The 19,679-nt window shown below is 41.5% G+C and overlaps 1 protein-coding gene across 2 annotated transcripts in view; it reads right to left on the reverse strand.

Annotated features, from left to right (window-relative positions):
- Nucleotides 1-10,438: 10,438 nt before the first annotated feature.
- The window catches only part of NEIL3 (nei like DNA glycosylase 3), a 36,156-nt gene continuing 26,915 nt past the window's right edge, over nt 10,439-19,679 (reverse strand). For both annotated transcript variants that reach the window (XM_048509237.1, XM_048509236.1), the window contains 3 exons: nt 18,051-18,405; nt 16,220-16,394; nt 10,439-10,984 (listed from right to left, as the gene is read on the reverse strand). In XM_048509237.1, coding sequence (XP_048365194.1) covers nt 10,802-10,984; nt 16,220-16,394; nt 18,051-18,405 — 713 coding nt within the window. In that variant the 3' untranslated portion in view covers nt 10,439-10,801. The remainder of the gene's footprint in view (nt 10,985-16,219; nt 16,395-18,050; nt 18,406-19,679) is intronic.

Raw genomic sequence — 19,679 nt, forward strand, 5'->3', positions numbered from 1 at the left:
TATCTGTGCATTTATTCTATATATTAAAAAATTCATCATGTATTCTTTTCCCATGTTGGCATACTTGGACAAAAGAAAGAAGCATCTTTGTTGATGCAAACTGGCTCTTCATATCTGCTGGTATGTGGAGTCACTGTCTTCACACCTATTAGACAACCTATACACTAAGAGACATTTTATCAGGTAAATTCACAATTTATTACATGTATCTCACACACTCCTACCATCCTGGAGCCTAAAGCAGAGTATACAGATTATCTACGACATCTACCATGTAGGCAGCACTCAGAAGGTTTTGGGTTTTTTGCCATCAAGATACATATGACTCATGGCAACCTCATAGCAATAGATGTTCAGAGGTGGTTGCCACTACCTGCCTCGATGTCATGACCCTGGTGGTATGCCTTGGAGGTCTCCCATCTGAACGTATGCAAGGGTTGATCCTGCTTAGCTTCTGAGATCTGATGAGATCAGGTTAGATTGGGCTATCCATGTTGGGGCATTTAAGGCTTTAGCTGTGACTTATGTGTGGGTCCTAGCCACCAACTGGAGCAAATGTATTAAAATGGTCTCCACACAATGCAGAAACATTCTAATGTGACCAGTTCTGTTATAATTATTGCAAGTAGATTGTATGAATATTCCCAATAGGAACTAAGACTGCTGGCCTGTATAAACGCTGTACTGCTACTGTTAAACTGGCAAACATGTGAAATAACCAATCCCTTTATGAGTTATAATTACATATTAAAATATTGTTTAAAATGATGTCGCAAATGCTGGCTAAAGTAAGAATATGTCATTTTTACTAGCTTCATAGTAGGGAAGATTTGGACAAAGCTGCAGTGGAGGGATAAACAGTTTTAGCCAAAGTTGTCCTTTCTAACTCAGCTGTTAAAGGCCCAAGTATCCTCTCTGGTATTGAACCTGGCAACCTGAGGCACTTGGCTTAAAAGCTGAGAAGCTTTCTAACAAACTCTTCCCGTAACTAGAGAGGCAAGAGGTGTAACGGGATCCTCAAAAGGGACCAGAGGTGCAGTTTTAATTATAAGAAAAAAGCATTTTAAATATTCCCCTCTCTCCAAACTGAATCCTTACTTTCAGAGAGAACCACAACTGACAGCTGATATACTATTGCCATTACATTATCTTCCCCCGCCCCCGAAACAGCTCCCAGAGTGCAAGCCCAAACAAGATGAATGACTGTGTAATTCAGCTAAAAAGCTTCTGTGGGCTTCAGCCATCAGTTTTTCCACCTCCCATCTGTTAGCATCCTGAAATCTGATGCACACAATTGTTGCCTAACTTGCACTTAACTACACTTATGCTTAAGTGGAATTTTCATGCCAACACTTGGTATTCATCATCTACTTTAAATTGCCATTTGGTACTTGATTTTTTTCCTTTACTCTGATGAATGATGTTAGGTTTAAATATTAACATGAGCAGTACATGAGGGGGAGGGGCAAGAGTAGCTAATTGCTTGCATGGGCAAGAGAACTTCACTGAAGCAACAGAGCTTATGTGATGCAAACTACCGGTAAGTCTCACTGGTGCACAAGCAAATGAGCCAAACTGTACTCCTAGTGAACCCTCTTATGAGGCTGAGGGAATGGGCCAGAGCAGAAACAGCTGCTACGCTAGACTCTGCCCAGCTTGCTTGTTTCCAAAGAGTCATTAAAGGCTCCTGGCGAGGAAAGGCTGAGAGCAGCAAAAAAATGGACCCAAGTTCTCATCTTTTTATGATGTCCTGTTGCTAATTGGAGATCAGCGACCCATGGGGGTCCAGGACAGTTTCATTCCTCCCTCTTCTACTGACTTCTTTCAAGCTGATGGACTGAAGACACAGGTGATTAAATGGTCCTTCTCACAATCAGTACTGTTACGCACAGATATCTAAAGATGCTGGCCTGTTTAGTTTAGGAAATATGACAGGAGAGGGCAAAGGTTAAAGTGGACGCAAGAACAAATGGCAAATGTTGGACAAAAACCAGAAGGTTGGATTTTTTTTTAAAAAACCCTCTTTACTATGTTCTTTTATAGTGTCTTCAGGGGGAAAAAAGCACAAGCCGCAGAAGTGAATGCAGACAAAGAGCCATCAATCTTGCTCTCATCTGTTCCTTTGGCTTCAATAGGACTTAACTTTTCTCAAATTGAGCTCACTACTGGGCAATTCTGTAAGCTTTATTGACTCTGGCAAGGGCTGCCTAGGGGTTTGTAAGTTATCTGTCTCTAATATGGGGAGATTGCTGGCAATGAGCTGTTGAGAGACTGGCTTTGACCCTGCATGGCAAGATCAGAGCTGTGTTACATCGACCGCAACTTTCACCCCATGCACAAACACTTCTGCTGTAGTCTTCTGCGACCGTCCTCCTAAACTGTGTTCCATTAATTCCTAGGAGCATTATTGGGGGGGGTTGTCAAAGGGAGGGTATAGTAAGAGGAAGGAATCAGCCACAAATTTTCTGTGAACAGAAAGAGAAATCAGAATCTAAGCTACTGTTTCCTTCCATTACAGTTATTCTTAATAGTACTGCAATCTACCTTTTGAGCATTCACAAAGTAAACATACAAAACATACTGCTTTCCTGCTTTCAAAAGTAGAACTGCTAGAGCACCAAATCCTATTTGCACTTATAATTGCATTATGTGTTGTAACTTAAAAATTTGTGGCAATTGCCAAAAGAAAATTACAAATATAATGATCTTAATCATTGTTTATTAAGGCTGCCTTCAGACAGCTTGAACAAACTTGTTAGTGACTGGCACACACTTGGTTAATCATGCTTACATGCTCCAATACCTGCTTGAGGGGAGAAAGCTGTGAGGAATGCATGATTATTAACTAGGAACCAAAATAGGGTTTATGTTGACTAAAGGTAGATGTTGCTTTTCTCCTTCCAAAATAAGAACTATCCCTGATTTCAAAGATCAAATTCATTTATAAAAAGGCATGAGGATCTGCATATGAACAGCAATCCCATTTTCTCACTGTAGGGTTGCATCCCCAGTGAAGTGGGGGATCCTATGCCACCAACTTCTGCTTCCTGTCACTTGCCTAGGGTTGCCAGCTCTGGATTGGAAGTACCTGGGGATTTTAGGAATGGAACCTGAGGAAGATGAGGTTTGGGGAAGGGCTTCAATAGGGTGTAACATCATGCAGTCTCCCTTCCAAAGAGGTTATTTTCTTCAGATGATTTCTGTTGCCTGAAGATCAGTTGTAATCTTAGGAGATCTCCAGCTACCACCTGAATTTTTTTGGATAACCACCTGGAAGTTGGCATCTCTAGCCACTGCTCTGACCAGCGGCAGGAGTAAAATAGAAAAGGGCAATGAGCTGCCAGGCCTATGGCAATTCAGTTTTGAGGAACAACTTGAAGAGGACATGCATCTCTTTGAGATAGGGTGCCAATCTCCAGGCGGTGGCTGGACAACTCTCAGAATTATTTCTGGCCTACAGTGACAGAGATCAGTTCCGCTGGAGAAAATGACTACTTTGGAAGGTGGACTTGATGGCATTATACTTTTCTGAAATTCTCTCCCTCCAAACCCGCTCTCTTGGGGCTTTACCCTCCAAATTTTCAGGACTCTCACAACCCAGAGCTGGCAGCCCTAATCTGGGAATCTCTCTGATCCTGGAGAGGCATGACATCACTTCTGGGGAAACCCTGGAAGTGACACCATGCCTTCACTGATGCCCTTCCCATGTCTTTGACCCCTGCTCTCCTGCTTGTAACCAGAGTGCATCCACCATATTCCACAGCAAGGGGAGGGAGAGCATTGTGCAACTAATGTACAGACTGGATCAAAATTGCACAATACGAGGCTAATAAGTTCAAAGTTTATTTGACAATGTAAATAATATCTATGTACAACAAAAGCTTTCAAGCAAGCTTCATCTTGACTTCAAATCAAAATTAATATCCATAAAGTGTTTTCCTGAAATCTAGCCAGTTTCCAGGATATGCCTGGTTTCCATGTGTCTTTGAAGGTTCATGGTATATTCAATGTTCATCAAAGTTCCAAACAGAAAATGGACATATTCACGGCAATTGAGAAACTCGTTGGGTTGAATTATGAGAATGTTTCTGTTCGGAACATTGATGAGCACTGAATATACCACGACCCTTCAAAGCTAGGCATATACTGGAAATTGGCTAGCTCTAAGGAAAATGCCTTATGTGTATTACTTTTCATTTGAAGCTTGCTTTATTTATTTATTTGCATTTCTATCCCAAAGGGCTCAGGGAAGATAAGAAGCTTGAAAGCTCTTGTTGAACATAGAGATTATTTACACTGACAACTTTGAACTTATTCAGTCTTTAGTAACTGTTGTACAGTTTAGTAACTTGTATTGTACAATTTTGATCCAGTGTGACCAGAGTGGACCTGAAAACCCTATGCCTTTGAATTCTTTCACCTTCTGGTTTGCTTTCTCATCCTGTCCTCTCTTCCCCTACTTAGGTTTTCTTACTCTCTCCTGCCTGTTGTGCTCACCATTACCTCTCCCTTCCCCCAGTGAGCTGGAAGAAGTAAGTGGTGTTGGTAGGAGGCAAGCCAGCTACCCTCCCTCTTCTCTTTAGCACCTGGTGGCCACTGCTACATTTCTGTATGCCACCCAAACTCTAGGATTTTTTTTAATGTCTGTACATGACCAAGCATCACTATTAAAATGCGATAGAGCAGGGTATAATGCCATCGAATCTGAAGCAGCCATTTTCTCCAGAGTAAATTATTTGTGCAGGCTTGAGATCAGTTGCAATTTGGGGAGATCTCCAAGCCCCACTGGGAGTTTGGCAAATATAATACAGCCCAATTCAGAGCTGTCCAGCGGGTTGGGATGGTGCCACTTCAGTGCCACTCCAAAAGGTTTTCATACAGTGCAGGAAGTCTGAAAAATTTTTTTAATAAAAAAGACTCACTTGAAACTACCTAGGGGACAACAGATCTATGCCACAAAAATTGTGGCTTATGTCTGCCATTCCCCCACACATGGGGGCTGAATGGGCTCTGGAGCCCAAATAAGATTGGCCCCGGCCCCAAAATGTTCCTGGCCACGCTGGAGCAGAGTTTTGCTCTGGTGGGCCTGGATGCCAGAGGAAACTTCCAGGTTGGGTGCCACAAAGCTGTGTGGCACCCTGGTAAGTTGCCCTTCCACCTACACAGGGCTGCACCAGCTCCAGAGAGGGATTCCCCCACCTCTGGATTAGGATGTAAGTCAAGTCATTTGCAAAGATAGTTGATCAACAAATCAAGCATTTAGTGCACTACTTAAATACTTAGCCAGTTACTTCCCATTAAACCTGAATACAGTTAAAGTCTATTTCTTATCTTCAACCACAATTTTTTTCAAACTATTTCTGAGCCAACTTCCCTTGAATGTGCAGTTATGAAATGGTCTCTATTTCTCTGCTGCACCAACCACCTGGCCCTTATCCACACCCCATGTAGCTGCCTAACCTCCCCTTCAGCCATTTTTTCTCCCCCTTCTCCATTTTCAAAAGGATTTTTAATTTTTTTCTCTTTTTTTCAAATTAATGATGTAATGTTGAGACTGAGATACAAAGAAGCAAGGTCAATTGGATCAGCTTTGTCAGTTTCACATGAAACTCGCAATCACATAGAACTTACAATGTTAACTTTTAGGCAGGAATACAAAGAAGCATGGGCCATTGTATCAATTTCATATTGAACTATTGATATCATGTAAGGACATGCAGCGATTTTGAAGAGGTGATGATTACTGCTATAATAAAATGCTGAGGTGCTGGGCGACTGAAAAGAGTACCAGAAGTAATTGCTGCATGTAATTAGGGACTGCTGCAACAACCATTGTACATTACTCCACATCAAATTTGGCCGGAAAAATGTGGTTCTTTTGCCTGGGGTGGGGGGCTATGTGTTTATGTTTCTCAGGTAATGGTGCTTGCTCCAGGAGTTGTTTTGGCTTCCATTTTGGGTCTCAATTGTAGAAATGGAGACTGAGATATTTTTGAATTGCTGCTTCAAAATGTAAATGTGCGGTAACGCTAGAGCATCTGCTCAAAAGAAAAAAAAGGTGAGTTCTATTGTGTCTTAGATGACATCCCACCACCATCAGAAATAATGTGTTTTTAGCAATAGCATGTGGAATAAATGCAATTGAAGGGGCGGGGGAGGAAACCCAGAACGATGTGGGAAAAGGAGATTTGCAGAATGATTTAACAGAACATGTTTTCAAGACACAATATTTGATCACTGGGAAAATCTGTGGTAAGCTGCAGACGCAGGAAAGGCATGTAAAGTGCTATCAAGTTGCAGCTGACATAGCGTGACCCCATAGGGTTTTCAAGGCACGAAGGGTTTAGAGGTGGTTTGCCATTGCCTACCTCCACATGGGCTGAGAGAGCTCTGAGAAAACTGTGGCCCAGTTACCCAGCAGGCTTCATGTGGAGGAGTGGGGAATTAAACTTGGTTTTCCATATTAGAGTCTGCCATTCTTAACCACTGCACCACACTGGCTCCAATAAACCCTAACTAAAAGTCAAATAAGACATTGACTAATCTGATGCTTTTTTTGAGAGTCACAATTTGAGAGTGACACTTGATTCAAACACAGGGAGCTCCAGAAAATGAATGGCAGGGTTCACCCAATCTCTGTGGATCAGACTTTTTATACAATCATTACACATATGCAGAACATTTCTCTAGAGCTTTCTATCCATCCCATATTAACGTTCCTAGGCTACTTTCGAAGTTTCTGTCTTATCTGAATAGCTGTGCTGCTAGACAGAATTCCCATAGTCAGAGCCTTGAAACTTTTAAAGAAAGAGGCATCCCTTTGTCTTTCTAAAATACCAGAGGCCACCATAACACACCGTACCTCTTTCAAAGCTATTCCTGCGCCTGCTTGTTTTAAGCTGCCTATAGCAAATTCATCTTCAGCTAGAACAATGTAAAATGGAGGTTCTTTGATCTCCATCTATCAGAATGGAGTGTCTATGCACATAATCAGAGAAACGATTCTGGAATACAGTCAGAGGAATTCACTTCAACTGCCATTTTAAATTAGCATGTTTAAAATAGGAAAAATCAGATTATGAAGTAAAACACACTAACGAAACACAGATGGCAGTACTCAAGACTTAGGTTGTTCTACATTTCAGCTTTTGGCTTTCACAGTAACTTGTTTTTCTTGCATATATCCCCAAACAGAATCAAACATTCTGCTGAACTATAGGCATAATAGGTTTCAGTCACAATTGTGTGCATTTTGCTTCATTAACACCTGTGTTTAGGATTGCTATATTTTTGCCCCAACAAATACTCTCTGTCTTTAACCACTATACGATATAGCATTGTAAGCGCAGAAGAAAAAGAGTGAAAGAGTGAAAGAAAGAAACAGCAAGTGATAGAAGGTGAGAGCAATAAAGAAAATATAAGAGAAAAGGGGAAAAGATTTTGGATTCATAAAGGAAAGATAAACTTTTCTTTCCCTCCATTATTTTTCCTTATAATGGAGAGATGGCAACCATAAAGCTGCTGACCAAAGAAATCATGCAGGCCTCAAACCTATTCTTTCACTAATAATGCTAACTCAGCCAAATAAGCTCCAAAGATGCCTCTTTGTTCACAGTTATACAAAATGTGCAAACTAAACTGTTTTTGAGATCCTGTTGTACCCAGAAGATACTTTAAAGTTGCCCTCTTCCTAAAACAATAGAAAACGCCTATGGGAATGATCAAACTCCTTGTTTAAGGAACAGGGCAACAACAAACATTAATGATGTTCACTTTACGTCAAAGGGTGAAATGCTGACATCTTCCAATGGGGACTTTGGACAACCCCAAAATACTGTGGGAACAGGGAAAATCTCCACCTTTTGTATGATTGATTGATGATGTGGGCATTTTGGGATGTAAACTTTGCTGCCATTTTGATGTAACCTGTCATTAATACTATAAAAGTGAGAACACACTGCCATTTTGTGTGAGCTCCCCTGATCCCAAGTTCCTCTCTTGCCCAAGCAGTTGGCTAATAAAGTTTTTCAGAACTTTATTTTATTTCAACTTGAGCTTCTTTAAGCTTTTATTATTTAAACCGTTACCCTGTAGTAACAGCATGGAAAGGAATTTCTGGGAAGGGCTTTACCCATTGAATTTTTGCTTTTTTTAAAAAAAGTTTAAATACTTACAGAATCCTTAGGTTTGGGGTTACTTCTCATTAGTAGACATAAAGATTGTCAGCTGAGGGATTTATTTATTTATTTTTAATTGAGCCTTGAAGGGGCTCAGGGTGGCTATAACATTTAAAACCAACAATAAAACATATTAGAATTAAAACAGATAAATAATTTATAAAATACTCAGCTCTGATGGTGACTTATTAAAACTCGCATTTCCCCCACTCCCAGGAGGCCAAAAAATGTTATTTCGGCTGGCTCTCAGGGAAAGCCTGATGGAACAGCTCCATTTTGCAGGCCCTGTGGAAACTACTTAGAAATAATCACTAGCTTTAAAAATATACCCCTTCCATAATAATAGCATCCAGGTTTGTAGACCTTTGATTCTGGGTCTCCAAACCTGGATACTATTACCAGGAGGGCTTCCTGGAGCCACCCTGAAAGTCTGGTGCCTCTATCTTCAAAAACGTGCAGCCTGCCTGCACACTCAGAAATTTTCCATTGGCTACAATGGAGCAAAGTCACTGCAAAACAAAGAATCTTGGGCAAATTTCTTGGGGTGCCTGGAAGGGGTGTATTTTTAAAGCTAGTGACACCAAATTTTCAGGGTATCATCTGGTAACTATTCCTATGGGATGCCACCCAAGTTTGGTGAAGTTATGTTCAGGGGGACCAAAGTTATGGTCCCTCAAATGGGTAGCCCCCTATCTTCAGGGTTAGCCCCCATTGAAAACAATGGGGATGGGGGCACCCCCTTTGGGGGTCCATAACTTTGCTGCCCCTGAACCAAACATCACCAAATTTGGATGGTATCATCAGGCCAGTTGGTGGGGAGAGAGCCATGTATGTTTTGCTGGGAGTGGGAGGTGTTTTGTGAGCTGGTACAAAAAATCATTGTTTGGTCATGGTGGGGGAGGGTGGCCACCCATACCCCGGGCTGGGGCGCCAAACTCAGGTTTTGTCCCCGGGCGCCAGTTTGCCTAGGTACGCCCCTGGGAGAGATACGGAGCCAACAGTCGTGCCTGGCGGAGATGATAAAACACAGCCAGTTTTTACTATGAGCCAGTCAATTACAATTTAAGGCATATGAACATGCACACACGCTGATGTCTGCACTGAAAACATCTGAGAATACATACAGGTGTAATATTACCGTACTAAAACTATACTGCTTTGGGAAAGAGTTGCATTCTTTCCTGAAGCTTAACAAATCGGCAAGAGACTCTTCAGTTATTCTTGTTTTACAGTAAGGATTTACAAGATCTCAAAGCAGAACTTGGATTTAATACCAAGTCTCCAAGCCCAACATTTTGTGCAGCAAGAAACACTACCCTTTTGGAAACCAGTGCTTTCAAAATGGTGTAATGGGAGGAAAGTGAAAATTCTCTTTCACAAGGTACAGGAAATGTCCCCTCAAGGGATCACTCAGTTCAATGTATTTCTACCCTTCTCCTTATATGTGGTGGTACTATCCTTAAGGTGTCTATTTGAAGAGCTTTTAAGGTCACAACATCTGCAAACTGCTACACCAGTCTCATACTTCAAGGTAGTCTCAACTGTTTCAAAATTACTTCAAGGCACTTAAAGATTAAACAGTGCTTCACAGGAGTTAAAGCACTGTTACAATAAACTGCTACAACTGACCTAGTGAGATTTCAAGAGGTGACCTGTGGCCACCAGACAAAGGTGAAGTGCAATTCAATTGGATGGGAGAAAAAATCCATTCTATCAGACACTGTGAATAGCAATATACTGGATAAATAGCTATAAGAAGCCAAGGTAGCAAGGGAAACCAGTTTCCAGAATATTCACACTGAATATATGCCGCTTTTATGAGTTACAAACAATAGTACTAAATTCCTTTACATCCACACCACAATGTGGATTCTACACTACAAATAAATGGAAGTACTTTAGCCTGATTCTATGAAGCATTAAACAGACCTAAGCTGAATAACAGTTGTAGATTTAATGATCTGTCATCTCAAAACCAAACATTTCATCTCAGTGCAGGTTCCAACATGAGAAAGTACTCAGACAAAACCAAGCTGAAATCATGGCTACAGGGTCACCTATAGGTCTGTAATGGATGGCTAAACTTGTTAGATGCATGAAAACTATGTAGTCTTTAGAGCCAACAGCAAGCTTTTAAGGACAACCTGGTATAAACAAAGCTTCATCAATACTAGAAACATTTTATTGAGCATATTAATTTTTCATAACGGAGTTCCAAATGTATTAAAATCTATTCATCTTAAATGCATTGAGTCAAGTTATGTTTTCCATAAAAGTTTTATTAGAATAGGACAGAAGTATTGAAGGACAAATGACACAGATAAATTCTAAACTGAAATATATATGTTTACTGACAAACTGCAGTACATTGCAAGACAACTGTGTCAAATACAGCCTCCCCCCACACAATGCATTCTGAGTTTCTACAGTTAAAATAAACAAGAAGTAATTAACAGAAAATAGCACAAACAGAAGAAGGGATGGAAGAAATAATGTTCATATATATAATTTAGACAGATTTGTAATCCAAAAGTGCCATAAACCTTTTATAACATCTCCTAGAGAAGTACAGAATACATAGTTGGGGAAGATTAACGTCAAAGGGTGCATTGGAGATGAATAGCTCAGCATCCTGGGATAATCTTCATTCCTGGACCATTTTCTGCCCACTGAAAGAAGTCACACTGTTTATCCTTCCCAAGAGGACATACAAAGAAATTCTTTCCATTATTAGGGCCAATCTTCAACACTGTCCTCCTAATGCAGCGCTTCCCATGATTGCAGAAAGGAAAATGCAGGTCTGCCCACTGTGGAGAGAAATCATTTTCCCTTTAACACTAGATGCTGTAGCCAAATTTCTCCTTTAGACTGAGAGCAGGAAGCTTGTCTTAAATTCTGACAGGTAATAGTCAAAATAAACCACAGGTAATAGTCAAAATAAACCACTACCACCTCTTTAAAATACTTTGTTTCGATGTCTGACCTCTACTGGTTTGACTTTGTGGAAGGGCAGTTTTTGATAATCTCATTCGACTCAGGAAATGATATAGGTTTCACTTATTCATAGTTCATGGCTCCAAAACAAAAGATTTTACACTCAAAGAACTACAAATGATCCTGGCACGTTCTTTTTCCTTTTAGAGTCTGGAAGGGATTTTCACTTATAATACTGCCTTAGTTGCCACACCGCAAGCGAAAAAAAAAGACCTCCACCAAAGCTTTCGAGCGTGAATTGAAAACACATGTAAAGGAAATGATCCTGGCATCTTGCCTTATTCATCACATGTTTAGTCAGGAGCTGCTAATACTACACTTTGTTCATGTGCTTTTGGTTGTTATATTAATGGTCAGGAGAACCAGCAGCCATCTATCACTTGACATCAAAAGCACCTGCTTCGCCTTTCTGCCTTACCGCGTTCGCCTTAATGATCTAGAGCAGGGGTAGGGAACCTGCGGCTCGTCTCGTTTCGCACTGTCGAACTCATCGAGTCGTGAAAATGGGGCCGTCTATTCCGGTTCTTCCCAGGCAGCAGGGCTGGCGCACTTAAATCGCCTGCGGTCGGCTGGGTCGCGCCGCGGGCTTCCCCTCTCGCCCACCCCATTGGAGGCAGCAGGGTGGGCGCATCCATGCGCTCCTCAGAATGTGCGGAGTAAAAGGGAAAAAAACCCAATATATATAGTGTTATCTTTATTTTAAATGTCAAAAATTATTTGTGGCTCCAACTGTTTTCTTTTCCAGTGGAAAACGGGTCCAAATGGCTCTTTGAGTATTAAAGCGCCCTACTCCCATTCTAGATTCTGTGTAGACATTGTGCGATGAAAAGTCAAGCCAAATGGATGTTCACACACAGCCCCATTCAAGAGGCCAGGCAGCCAGCTGGGGTTGCACTGCCCCGTCGTACCCATAGGGCAGTGACAGCTAACCTTTTTTCGGGAAACCGACGTTGCCCAAACGCGGTTAAACTCCAAAACTAAATGACATTTCCGCTGGCGCCAATGCGGCAATTTAATCTGAATACTGGCGGCTCGGTTTAGAAAAAAACAGTTAGTTCCTGGCGCTTGCGAAGGCTTGAGAGTAAAGCTCGGCGGCAGCTCGGTAGTTTTGAAGGTTTTGAGGCAACCATGCAACTTTTTTCTTACCGGGTGAATCGCGAATCCTAGGAGGGAGTTTACTTCAGAAGCAAGTTCCAGCTTGCAAAACTTCGAAAGCTTTACTCCCAGGTAAAAGCATCACGCTTTTTAATCTTTTCTATTCGCGTTACAGTACCAGTGCGCGGCTTTAACAGCCGCTTAACAGGGTTATTTTCTCCTACACTGCTTCCCCAAAACTAGGTCTTAAGTTTAATACTAATAATCGAGCCCAGCGGCCCAGGTCAGCCTAGATGTGTGTGTGGTAGGGACGATCGTGTGCGTGCCCACAGAGAGGGCTCTGAGTGCCACCTCTGGCACCCGTGCCATAGGTTCGCCACCACTGCCATAGGGCAACGATGGCGAAACTTTTTGAGATCAAGTGCCCAAATTGCAACCCAAAACCCACTTATTTATCGCAAAGTGCCAACACGGTAATTTAACCTGAATACTGAGGTTTTTGTTTAGAAAAAACGGTTGGTTCGGTACGGCGCGCTACTCCAGGAGTAAGCTTCGCGGTAGTCGATGGCTTTTGCTTTTGAAGCAACCAGCAGGTAACTCTTCCTTCATAACTTTGAATCACTAACCCTAGAGGGTTTACTCCAGAAGCAAAGCCCCACCAAGTTGCCAAAGCAAACCGAGCTTTACTCCCGTGCAAAAGGATTGGCAAGCTTTTAGTTTAACAGCACTTAACAGGGTTACCTACACTATTTCCCCAAAACCAGGTTTAATGCTAATAATCGAGCTCAGCAGCCCAGGCCAGCCTAGATGTGTGGAGGGGGCACTCTGTTTGCGCGTACCCACAGGGAGGGCTCTGAGTGCCACCTCTGGCACCCATGCCATAGGTTCGCCATCACTGCCATAGGGGCTTCCCGGCTGTGTGGGGAAACTTGCAAAGCAGAAAAGCCTCCCTGCCACTGAGAACCCCCATTGGGCTTAATAGACTTACAGCTCCTCTAAAATTCTGGCTGCTGGCGTAAGGTGGCAAACGGCTGGCAGGAAGCCTTCTGATATTTACCCTGAAAGCCCCAAAGGATTTAGAACCAGCATACCTTAAGGATTGCCTACTCCCACATGAACCTATCCAACTACTCCACTCACCTTAAGACACCCCACATCAGGTGCCTTTGCCATCCAAGGCGAGACAGGTGGCAACCCCAAAAAGGGCTTTTTTACTCATGACACCAAAACTGTGAAACTCTCTCCCCAAGATTTCTTGTGTCTCCTTCTGTTGTTGACTTCCACCAGCAGGTGAAGGCTGTTTGGTTTTGTGTTTTGTTTGGTATTCTCTCATGAACTCTCATTGGTCTTTCTCCCTGTTTGTGGGTTACTATATTCATGTGTTTCATTTAATTGTGTTTTATTTATTTAATGAAAATGTTTATCTGCATTTTAACGTAGTTTTGATTGTTTACCTTTTCGGTCTCTACATTGGGTAGAAAGGTGGCATACAAATATTTTACATAAATAAATAGTTATTTCTCCCTGTAGGGTAAGGCAACACTTTTCTTGGAAATGCCATGAGTGCTTGATAAAAAACCCTACCCTTATTCCAATCTTTCCTTTCCACAGCTCTTCCACTAAGTACTGAAGAGCTCATCCTTCCACTGCTCTGTCTCAATGAAACCTTCAACCAATGTTCTTTTGATTTCCTCTTGCAAACAAAGAGGGAAATATGTCACAACAGACCATTAAGTACCATACCCATTCAGGAACCCTTACAGGCAGTGGTGGGATTCAAATAATTTAACAACCGGTTCCAGTGGTGGGATTCAAATAATTTAACAACTGGTTGTTTCACAAGCATCATTTAAACAACCGGTTCTGCCAAAGTGGTACGAACCTGATGAATCCCACCACTGCCTTCATCATTATCTGTACTCTGTTAGGGATGTTTTATTAAATTTTCTATATAAAAGTATATTTCATTTGTTATTGTACATCATGAATTTGTGATAGTGACTCAGATCCAGTGATAGACAAGCAGAAGCATAGACTTAGCACAATTGTACTTGTTTGAGGTTTTGTACAACACATAGTTCTTTCCTGCCTCTATTTTATATGACTAAATTTGTTGAAGATCTTGCACAAGTAGAAACACAAGTGGGGGCAGAATAAGTTTGACTTGGAACAAGTGGCTGCTGTAATCTTTTTATTGAATTCCACCAACACAATAGCTCCAGTGTAAGCAGAAAGAGGAGCCGCGATTGACCCTGGCAGCCATTGCTGCTGGGGAAGGGATAGCCTCCTGATGCTGCCTCCTTCCCCAGCCTCGCGAGCTCCTTGGTGCTCACAAGGCTTGACAGCGCATGAAGCACGGGCTGGGCAGGCTTTAGGGCGCCAAGCAATGATGCGGGGCACCCTGATGTCACTGGGGGGAGGTGAATAGAATAGAATAGAATAGAATAGAATAGAATAGAATAGAATAGAATAGAATAGAATAGAATAGAATAGAATAGAATCTTTATTGGCCAAGTGTGATTGGACACACAAGGAATTTGTCTCCGGTGCATATGTTCTCAGTGTACATAAAAGAAAATACATTTGTCAAGAATCATAAGGTACAGCACTTAATGATTGTCATATAGGTCTAGTAAGCAATCAGGAAACAATCAATAGTAATAAAAACATAAAATGTAAAATCATAAAATAAAATGAAATGTCAGCACAGGCTATAGTCATACAGTCATAATTGGGAGGAGATGGGTAATAGGAATGATGAAAAAGTAGGTGCAGCAATTCATATAATAAATATATAATAAATGGTTTGACATTATCGAGGGAATTATTTGTTTAACAGAGTGATGGCATTCGGGAAAAAACTGTTCTTATGTCTAGTTGTCTTGCCTATTTCTAGTTGTCTTGCCTATTTAGACCGGGGCCCGGCCTTCCCACCTCCCCATTTGCCGGAGCAGCACGTTTCCCACCCACTTCTCCCTGTTTTAGTCTGTGTTAATGCATGCGCATTATTGTTATTGTTATGGGGTTGGCGGTTTGCGCATGAGGACTGATCTTTAGCTGGGGGCAGCGGGCAAATACCCGCTTTAGTGGAACCTCCTCAGGAGGTTTGGGGTGGAGCAAGCCAAGGGGTCACCTGCCCAGACGTGGGCTTAGATGGCTTGCGCCCCTGGCAGCAAAGAGTCTTCAGGAAGCGGCAACTGCCCATCTGGAATCTCACAGCTGCTCCAGTGTGTATGATAATTTTTCATCGGCAGGCATGCTGAGAAAAATGTAGGTGTCTGGGGGACAGCACTTGTGCTGTCCAGTACACAGACCAGAAGATCAAACCCCCATGCTGCACCTGACACTTTTGTTTACCTTGAACCAATTTTGTTAATAAAATGTTTTTTACCACACACAAATGTTTGTTGTATTTACAATTTCTCTCAAAGGGTAGGAGGGTATTAGCTACTTCCCTCAGGCAGCACATTTTGCACTGGATCTGTCCCTGTGACTCAATCTTTTCATGCTGAAAAAACCCTTTGATAGTCAAAATTATCTCTTATTCATTCTAAACCACAACCCAAACCAAAAACATGTTTCAACAAGATTCTGGACTGGGATTCTACCAGCATTTCCACAGGTCCCAAAGGAAGAAGGCCCCTTTTGAGCTTCAAACAAGCAATTTGCTAGGGATTTAGGGCCTTATTGTGCACAGAAAACTATATGTGATGGGGCTGCAGTGGGGAGGAGAATCAGATAAAATAACATTTCTTCTTCTTATTATTATTTATTTATCTTATATGCCTTTTAAATTTTTATGCCAATGGAAAGAGTGGTAGGATACAACCCAGTCATCATCCATAGTCTACTATGTTCATTAATGAATGAATGAAATCCAAGAGCTGTCAAGATTGCCCAAGAAAGTGATTTGTACCCTTCAAAGATCCTGGATAGACTGTAATCTCACGTACTTCAAAATAGTCACACCGAGTCTCTCTAGGCAGAGGACAAGCGTAAAATTGCCTGCCCTTGTTTTCTCCGTCCTTCCTCACCACTCGAAGAACGCAGACGCGGCGATGTTTACTGCAGCGAGGGCTGCCAGAATTTAATGTACAAGAACCATCTGTCATATTAACTGGAGGTGCTCTGTAATGACAGGTTACAAAATAAAAGCTGCATAAAGCTAAAGGGATTAGTTACACCAGAACTATCACTCCTACCCATTCCACAACTCTCACAAACTCTTCCCTTTCATACACAGCTATCAATAGTGTACCTTAATAAACAGTGATCAAAATGCAAGACAGTCCTTGATATTTTATTTACCCTATTTGTTTTCTCTAAATAAACCAAGGATTCCATGCTCAACATACTGAAGCTTGAAATTAAATGCAAAGAACAAAGTCCAAAAAATTGCCTTGACTCTTATTTTTATAAACTGCACCATTCTGGCACTGCTAGCATAAATTCTGCACCTTTACGTAGTTTAAAGACATCCTGAATTGGCAGCAGCAAGACATACTACAGGCCCAATTCCATCCAATTATATTCTCCCTTCTGGAAAGCTATTACAAGTGTCTTAGACCGGGCCATGGGGATCTCTACCCACTTGTCTGCTTCAGAGACAATTTTCCATGCTCTTTGATCAAAGCTACTTTAATGATCCCAATCATATTCTACTGAGGAAGCTGTCTGACTGGCAGAGCAGAAAACGGTATTTCATGAAAGTAGCAGGGAAGCTTTACTCTCCTCTGATACTACCGTCATTGGGATAGTTGGCAACCATCTCTGTTTACAATATGAAGGGTATGTTCCTTGACATTGAATGTTTAAATGGGGCTAGTTTTCTTGTTGTTTCAGTGACAGAGCAGTGGTCAACCTTTGGGCAAGCTCCTAAGCATTAGTGCCACCCTAATACTCACTGTATTATAGATAAAATGTCACATAACCTGATATTTCCCCTCCCTAGAGAGGAGGATTCATGGGTAAGGTTAACCCAACTACAGGCCATAACAAGGGCAATGGAGTCTTCCTTGACCCCATCCATTGGGCCCCAGTTCCCATGCCACAGACTGGCTATTATGCTATAATTCTTCCTTTCTCCTACACTCATCTTGGAGCTTTGTCTGAAAAGCATTCGTTATTGTGACTTTTTAACACCAGTTCTTTTTAACACTCGTCAATTTTTTAGATTTGGATAGCATGTGGCGCAACTGGTTCTGACAGTTTCCGCCATTCATATTGGAGAAAGGCAAGTCTTCTCACAAGAGTAAATGGATATAAATCAGATATTTAAAACAAACAAACAAACAGATCAGCGGATGAGCATTTTAAGGAAAGCATTCAAAATCTGACATTGTGAAATCTAGATTCAATGGACACAAGGAATGAGCAGCCCATTGCAGGAAAGTGGTTGTCCCTTTGGGGCATTTGTTTATACTGCTCATCTTGATATCCTTGTTCATCCACAATAGGTCAAGAGTGGGGCTCAGCCTACATTTGTTGAACTCATTTGAGCATAGTCATATGACACTCCTATTACTCTCACCACCCTCTTTTCTTTCTCCATACTCAGGCCCTAGATGTCTATCCAAATTGTTAATCTGTCAAAGTGGGTTCTGGACCACAAAAACCTATGCCACAATACATTTGTCTTTAAAATGAGTTCTTGCAAGCAAACCTACATTAAACTGACTGTTTGCTCCTAGAATAACAATCTTGCACATCAATTCCTGGGCTTCAAGTTTGCATTTGATGATATATATTTTACAAGAGTTGGGTTTAGATATGGAAACAACAAACCTGCTCGTTAAATTCCCAATGATAGTCCCAACAGATGAAGACGAATAATCAATCTTCTGTTTCTTCTCCACTGGCTCAAACGAATTATATTGGCTGAGGAAGGGTACTGGTGTGTTTACTGCATAGTGGTAGGTGCTATTATAATCATTTCTTGAAAAACCATGCAGAGAGCTTCCATCTGGAGTAAGGCTCTCACTTCTATTATGGTTTAGGAGAGCAAAATCTGTCATAACTAGAGTTGTTGTCCCAAATGCTGTTTTCCTGTTGATCTTAATTTCTGTTCTTGGTTTTGTGAAGTTGTTACAGTGGTATTTAACCAGATCTGTTAAATCTTCATCATTCCGTGTTTTCTGAACTTAAAATGAAAAAGCAAGAAAAGAAAAAGGCAACTTAAGTCTCCACCTTTCTCTAACCCTTTTCTATCTTTACAACTCTGTGCTGCTGTATATAGTAGCACTGTGTATTCATGGTGACACAAGGGTCGAATCCCCACTACCGTCTTAGCCAGGTTTCAGAACACAAACTATCCAGGTTTGAGGGACGACCTGCCCGGTCGAATCCCCACTACCGTCTTAGCCAGGTTTCAGAACACAAACTAACGGTGGTTTGTGTTCTGAAACCTGGCTAAGATGGTAGTGGGGATTCGACCAAGGACTCCAAACCAGCTGCTGTTGTGTTTGAATAGTTGTATGACAATTAATAACCTTAGATGTGGACACATTTGTATTAGAAGATACATCCAACCTAGTTCAAGAGGGTTCACATGACCATTACTCCAGAACAGAAGAAAACTTCACAGCACTCATCCAGAGATATAACAATGCACGAGGGAGAAAAGAGCAAACTTTTCCCACTCTTGACTAAAAATGCTTGCACCACTTCCCAGATAAGTGAATGATGACATGTGAGCACAGCACCTACATACATACAAATGGTACTGTTACAGGTTCTGTCCCCACATTTGGATTAAAAGGAGTGAGTAGAGTATTTTTGCATCAGTGGACTTTCCCTAGGCCAAGTTTAACTTTCACCTACCATCACGAATTAACAGTGAAACCCGCAATATAATAACACCCTTCTTCTAAGTCCATTGAAGGAAATGGGCTTAATATTGCACTACAACCCGTGGAAATGGTGGAGGGAAAGCTTCAGCAATATTTCCAAAAATAATGGCAAAAGTAAAAAAAAAAGTATTTAAAAATTACTTTATTTGCCACATTTTTAAAATGGATGTTAAGAGAAAGGTGCTTCCTTTAAACATATTTTTAAAACTTCTTCAGGTGCCAGCCTTTGATAATAGCTTAAAAGCTTCACAACTGGAATGAAAGATGTGAAGGGGGAAAAGAGCATTATCATTATTTTGTTCTAAAGCTCTAAGCTACAGTGTTTTTGTTGTGCAGGGTCTGCCTCTACTTTTAGGTAAACAGCTGGGTGGATAAATTCCAGGAGAGAAGTTAATTGGCAAATCTGACTTTTTGAACAGCCTAAGCCCCTAGATTCCTGGGGCTGGCATTTTAGTGGAAGACAATCAGCCAAGAGCAACTTTTGCAGACAACAGAAAGGCCTAACTGACTGCAATAGTAATTCACCTGCCTGCCTTGTTTGGCCAGAACACTGTGCACCAGAAGG

Source organism: Sphaerodactylus townsendi, linkage group LG10 (genome assembly GCF_021028975.2).
Source record: "Sphaerodactylus townsendi isolate TG3544 linkage group LG10, MPM_Stown_v2.3, whole genome shotgun sequence".
Lineage (NCBI taxonomy): Eukaryota > Metazoa > Chordata > Lepidosauria > Squamata > Sphaerodactylidae > Sphaerodactylus > Sphaerodactylus townsendi.